At 42.8% G+C, this 6,547-nt stretch overlaps 1 protein-coding gene across 1 annotated transcript; it reads left to right on the top strand.

Moving 5' to 3' along the window:
* Positions 1–2,786: 2,786 nt before the first annotated feature.
* On the top strand, positions 2,787–3,770 carry LOC106013740 (obscurin; the record flags this gene model as incomplete). Its single annotated transcript, XM_013090283.1, is given in 1 exon segment — positions 2,787–3,770. A coding segment is annotated over 1 exon segment (984 nt), but the record flags the coding sequence as incomplete, so codon positions are not given.
* Between the last annotated feature and the right edge of the window lie 2,777 nt (positions 3,771–6,547).

Raw genomic sequence — 6,547 nt, forward strand, 5'->3', positions numbered from 1 at the left:
TTTTAGGCACAAGGGGGCTGTCCCGAAAAATGCTGTTTTGAGAAAATCGAAGGTAAAGTTTTTGCCCCTTGTTCAGTTTCTTTTAAAGACAAGGAGAGTTTTCTCTATAACCAAACAAATATACACACCAATGAAACCAAACTTCTTCCATAGGTAGGACAATGCCCACTTTTGGTGTAGGTCAAGATTTCTGGAAACCCCCGAAATCTAGGTTAGCCCGCCTGTCCTTAAAAGCTACCAAATGATTTACCAATTTTAGAGAGAAGCCCAACTATGTTATAAATTTAAATGCAAGAAAATGAATTTCCTATCAGACTGTTCTCGAAAAAAAATACTTAACGCATAAACCAGTCACGTGGTTGTGTGTGAGCCTGGAGACCCTAGAGCCGAAGAGTTGAAGACTTTGTGAAGCCACAAGGCAAAGATCTAGGTCACGGGGTGAGCAACATGCGTCTGGCAGGGAGGAGTGAGCTGCAGCGAACACAGGACAATGACCTCACAGGGATAGAAATCAAAGAAGCTATAATGTTGTTACATTTTACTCCTGTTCACAAGCTCAGTTTGATACTATGCAGTATAAGACAATCTCTGGACCCCACATTACAATGACATTATATTATGCACGACAGCTATTTCAGGACGTATTTATAGATGTGTATGACCAGGTTCATTACTAGATTAGATTACTTAAGCTTGTGCAATTTTGTATTTATGATGTGTTCACTGCAATTTATTCATTGTTATCCTTTATAAGTAAACTTAATGTAGATACTGTGATTACAAACCCTCAAACAGTAGTTTGTTTGAGGTTTTTGTTCCAAGATCAAGTGACGCCCTTGCTGGGTGTATTGACCAAAACAAAACACCATCTGGGGTTGTGTTTGTTCACTTTTATCTACATCTACCTATGTATCCACCCTCCTATACTCTCTGCCTGCCCGCACAACACATTACACAGTACACACCTGAGACCCTCTGTGTGCTTCCATAACACATTGCACAGTACACACCTGATACCCTCTGTATGCTTCCACAATACATTACACAGTACACACCTGATACCCTCTGTGTGCATCCACAACACATTACACAGTACACACTCGGTATGCTCTCTATGTGCTCCCACAACACATTACACAGTACACACTCGGTATGCTCTCTATGTGCTTCCACAACACATTACACAGTACACACTCGGTATGCTCGCTGTGTGCTTTCATTGCATGCGCCTGGTACATTTGCCTTAGACATTTCTCCAACTTCTTTTTAAACGAGTTTTTAGTTGTGCGAATTTTCTTGTTCGGCCTGGTATTTCATCTTAGACCTGCTTAGAAGACAGAAGTAATTGAGTTTTTCTACAGCGTCTTTTCTCCTTTTTTTCAATGGAGTTCGCTTTGTTCTTGTAGAGTCGTGTAACTTAGTGTTGGGGGCGGCCATGACGCCACTCGCCATCTCTTATATCTTCCTCCCACTCGGAGATATTCTCACATACCCATAGTGCAACCCACACACACTGTTGTATTCCTGCACTCTGGCACGAAAACTCCACGACTATATCATACCTTTCGTCTCTTGACAAACCATGACTGTTTACAACACCGGCTAAAACCAAAGTCAGACTCGCACCCTTTGGCTGCATGTTGTAGATAGATTGCAGCTTTGTTAGGTTGGGCTCTCACCTGTCAATGTGAAACACGACACGCTCTCCTCATCCTTTCTTTGTCCTGTGCTTGTCGTGGTTGTAGAATGTACTCGAAGTATTCTAACAAGTTATATTTGCACTGCGGTGTATGTATTTTGCATTGCATGAACGAATACGCAATTATTACAATTATAGTCGAGAGGGAATCGGAATATTAATGTGGTTTCCATGGTTACATATTGTATACTCCTACTGACACGGGTGATGTACACAAGAAGGTCCCATGTATTCTTTAACTGAATAGCACGAACATTATTCTAACCTTCAGTTATTTTTGCTACCAGTCAAAGAGAATGTTCCTTCTGGTTTAGTTAAGCAGTAGGCCCGTGTGCATTGAACAAAATGTGAATAATAAGCACTTAGCTGGATGGTGAGTGGTGGCAAAGCGAGGTAGAGGTCCTTGACCTTGACCATCAATGTTTTATTTAGGTCTTCGATCAGATTAGACCGTCACTGACATTAACTTTAATGTAAAGTCTCTCAAGCATCACCCTTCCCTGAAGGCGTTGGGGCTGAGATCAGTGATAGGCCGTTAGATACGTGTCTTTTTTACTCTCGTCCATATTTTATTAATCATTTTGTCATTGAAGACGTTACAAAATAAAGGGATTAACTAGGTCACGGTGTGCTGACAATGATGTTCTGAATATTATGACGGCATAACAGGGGAGACCAAACAACAGTGGATCTCAGTAGAATGGCTGTGTGGCTTTAAATCAGACGTATAACCTTAACAAGTCACACAAATTTGGTAGCATAGCATGCTTAAGTCCAACTTTGTTTTTGTTGTTGTTGTTGTTGTTGTTGTTGTTGCTGTTGTTATTGGGGGTTTTTTAGGGGGTCTTTTTTTTTCATTTTTCTCGAAAGCACTCGAGGTGACTTGCTGACTGTATTTTTCTGACTTCTGCAATGAAGTTCATCTTTAGAACTGGGATTTCGTTGATCAAACGCTTGTGTTTGCTGAGAGAGTAATGGTGGGATTTCGTTGATCAAACGCTTGTGTTTGCTGAGAGAGTAATAGTTGCATGCCATGTTTGACCCTTGTTTTTCCGTTTCCTCTTCCATTTGATGACATGACTTACAGCAGCGGAAATGCCTCTCTTAGAGATGTCCGGTGACCCGTGCATGCCAATCGCCCCCTTAAAGACTGACCCTGACCCTGACCCTGACCCCGTGACCTCCAGCTCTGACGTCTGTCCAGATTTAGCGTGCCATATCGTCCAACACTCAGAGGAAAACGAGAGCGGCCAAATCCCAGATTTTTCTGTCAGTACAGATTACAATATGAACAGTAGCGTGGAGGACAAAATGGCGAGAGATGTCCCTGTCCCCACGCCCCTGTCCGGGGGTTCCCCTCTCAACCAATCAGGGACCACCAGCCTCTACTCGGAGTACGACGATTACTCGTACGATCTCGACTCCTCTTTCGATCCGACACGATCTGAAGTCGGTGCGGGGGCTGGGAAATCTTTGTTTGATGAGCTTAGGGAGAGAAATCTGTCTGAAGATCTCTTAAGAGTTGAAGGGATGGGTGGGTTTGACCTAGATGTGGCTGATGGTTTTAATCAAGAGGATGAGGAAGATGATTATGACGATAACGATATAGACAGGACGTTAGAACACGTTCCTGCGCTTGATCTTGAGAGCTTAGATAGGGATAGCTTTTCAGAAGATAAAATATCATGCAGTTCTGAATTGTCCTTAATAGAGGAATTGGAATCAGCCAATGAGCGTGAAGAGAATCAACAGGAAATGTCCAGCCAGGCCTCTGAGCCGGTCCCTCGTTTAACAGCACTAGCCAATGAGAACCCGATCCTCACTCCGCTGCAGCCAATCAAGTCTTTCAAAAACGGCGCCGCCATATTTGTGTGCGAGGTGGTGAGCCGGAAGGCGAAGGTCACGTGGCTGAAAGGGGCGGAGCCTATCTGTGGCAGCAGCGACAAGTACACGGTGACAGTGGCCGGCAAGATGCACTCACTCACCATCCATGACGTGCAGGCGGATGACGCAGGCAGTTACTGTGCCAGTTGTGACGGCCACGAGTCGGCGGCTGACCTTGAAGTCAGAGGTCGGTTTGCCTAGAGTAGAGCGGGGCGTCGTTTTGGGGGCTTTTTCTCACAGATATCATTTTATCTCGCTTCAGTTACAACTTTCCCTAGACGTGATTTAATTTTCCCCATCTGGCCTTAAGCTACTTTTTAAAGAAATCATTTGTAACATTAAGCCTGTCCCTCGGCTTCTGCTCTTGCCTGGCCCATGTACTCCTAGAGGCTCAGCTCTTCTACAATGACGTGCTTTGCTCTCAGTGCCCATGTATTCCTAGAGGCTCAGCTCTTCTACAATGACGTGCTTTGCTCTCAGTGCCCATGTATTCCTAGCGGCTCAACTCCTCTACAATGCCCTCCTTTACTCTGTGTGGGGCGTCTGTACTCGCCTCTGTGTAGACAATTGCTGGATGTATCCAAGACTTGAGATGACCTTGAGGTTCTGTTGCCAATTGTTTCAAGGTTTACTTCAGATAATTCCTTATTAAGTCTAATATCTTTTTCTTCGTTTGTTTGCAAGGCCATTTCTCTCATTCATGAGCTATGATTTTTCTAGTTTGAGTTACATACGCGCGCGTCACACCGCTATGTGTTCTATGATTTTGTGTAACTGTTGTCAATTCTCCCCCCCCCCTCCCCACCTTCTTTTTACCCATCAGTTTACGCTCATTTCTTTTGATTAGTTCTTCACCCATCGCTCCGTCCCAGTCAGTATGAATAAGTACAGATCAAATAGTCATAATTTTTCATTCTTCAAATCAAATATCGTTACCGTAAATCAAAGACCTTTTGTCAAAAACGTCACCCATCGATTGTACAGAACGTCATGAGAGAAAATATGTCCAACCAAAAGATCAAGGTATTTCCTTTTCATAATCATAAAGAGTGCACATTTCTGAGCCTTTTTCCTAGGGTTGATATCAACAGTCCCTTGTACAGACTCCACTGTGAGAAATGTTAAATACCTCAGCGTCGTGATTTATTTTTCTCTCTGTAACGTGTGTCCTGGTAAAGAGAAAAACTTGATAAATTATCTATTTTAATTGTAACAAAATGTTAAACACCTTGATTGTGTATAAGCATTGCATTATAATGTCTGTTGTACAGTTGTAACAAAAGAAGTTTGATTGTAAGTGACAAGATGTACATAGCTATGTTCAAGATCTCAAAATAATTCCTGTAGTAATAATATGTGGTAGTGAAGAAGAGAATGTTCTCTGTAGCTGTGTAAGAGTTCTCTCTCTCTCTCTCTCTCTCTCTCTCTCTCTCTCTCTCTCTCTCTCTCTCGTGTGTGTCTGTGTGCGGTGGAGGGACCTACATACCTGCGTCATAGAGCTCGCCCTGTTAGCCACCTGTACAGTACCTCATGCTTCTCATTCAATCCATCCATAAACGACTTGCTAACTGGTTATACGCCATTTTTCTCTGTCTCATTTTTAACATCGGTGATAACGAACTATGTATATATATAATTATATCATAATAATATACTCCAATGCCCTTTTAGCCAGCTTTCAATGCGCTGCTTTGACAATGCTTCATTAACCTCGGCCATGCCCTTTGATATTATTAAAATCTTACCTTGCATGAACCCGCAATAACCCGCTTTGTTTTCTTCCTTTACGGTCCATGTTGCATACCCTGTGGGAGTTCATGTATCATAATCTGTGGCTTGTATCATATCTGTGGGTTGTATCATACCTTTAGGTTGTATCATAATCTGTGGCTTGTATCATAGCTGTGGGTTGTATCATAATCTGTGGCTTGTATCATATCTGTGTTGACCTACTCCTACAAGCCTCACTCTTGAGCCTGCGTCTGTCTTGCTGTGCTGTCATATTGCCATCTGTTGAATCGTGCCCCAATGAAGGTTGTCACTGTCCAGTGTCGCATTGTGTGCACCGTCCTTGTCCTGTGTTGAAAAGTGCATTGTGCAAGCATAATGTGGCCCGTTCTGTCCTTGTCTGACATACAACCCCCTCCCCCACCCCCACCGTCTCGTGACGCTGTCTGTGTGTATATAGATGTGTTCCGTGTGTGTCCCGTGCTGTAAATGTGTAGGTGTGTGCTTGCCCGTCTTGTACTGTCTATGAAATGCCCATGATGCCATCTCTTGTTTTGCTCTATATCTATGACTTAGATCTTTCCTTTTCTCAAATTCCCTCATAAAACTAGCGCCAACTTTGCTCTGGTTTGCAGGTTTTTTTCTTGTAATCAAAACTAGATTTCTGGTACTCTGGCTTTTCCTGAGTGGCTAAACCCAACTGTTCTAAAAACATCAAGCTATCAGAGCGACTCAGAAGATACAACACATTTCTAGTCTCACATAAAAACTTGCTGAATAAAGATATAAACACAACCACTAGAAATCTGAGAGCTGTAGGAACGGTGTCCGGATTTTTCAGCAGACTCAATGAGTGTATCGAGATACAGTCATTTTGAGAAGTTACTTGCCCTGAGTCACTGTCTTGAGAACAGCGGTGAAAGAAATCAGAACAAAAGAGATGTAAAAAAGCAACATTTCCACTCCATCAGTACGCTTTAAGCAGACCAGTAACTTAAACTGACCAATTCACAAAGCGAGGAACAATAGCGGCAGAACTACACATCACTAGAACCAAAGTATTTCAACAAAAACACAGACACAAACTTTCACGAGACCCAGAACACGAACACGACAGAAAAGAACTTATTCCCCAGCCATATGGCCCCAGTGTGCATCTCATTATCAAACCTTGATTAAGGAAAATTAAAACACCAAAGATCACTTCTATTACCCTCACTCCCTGAAAGCACTAGG

This window comes from Aplysia californica, unplaced genomic scaffold, assembly GCF_000002075.1.
Source record: "Aplysia californica isolate F4 #8 unplaced genomic scaffold, AplCal3.0 scaffold01202, whole genome shotgun sequence".
Taxonomy (NCBI): domain Eukaryota; kingdom Metazoa; phylum Mollusca; class Gastropoda; order Aplysiida; family Aplysiidae; genus Aplysia; species Aplysia californica.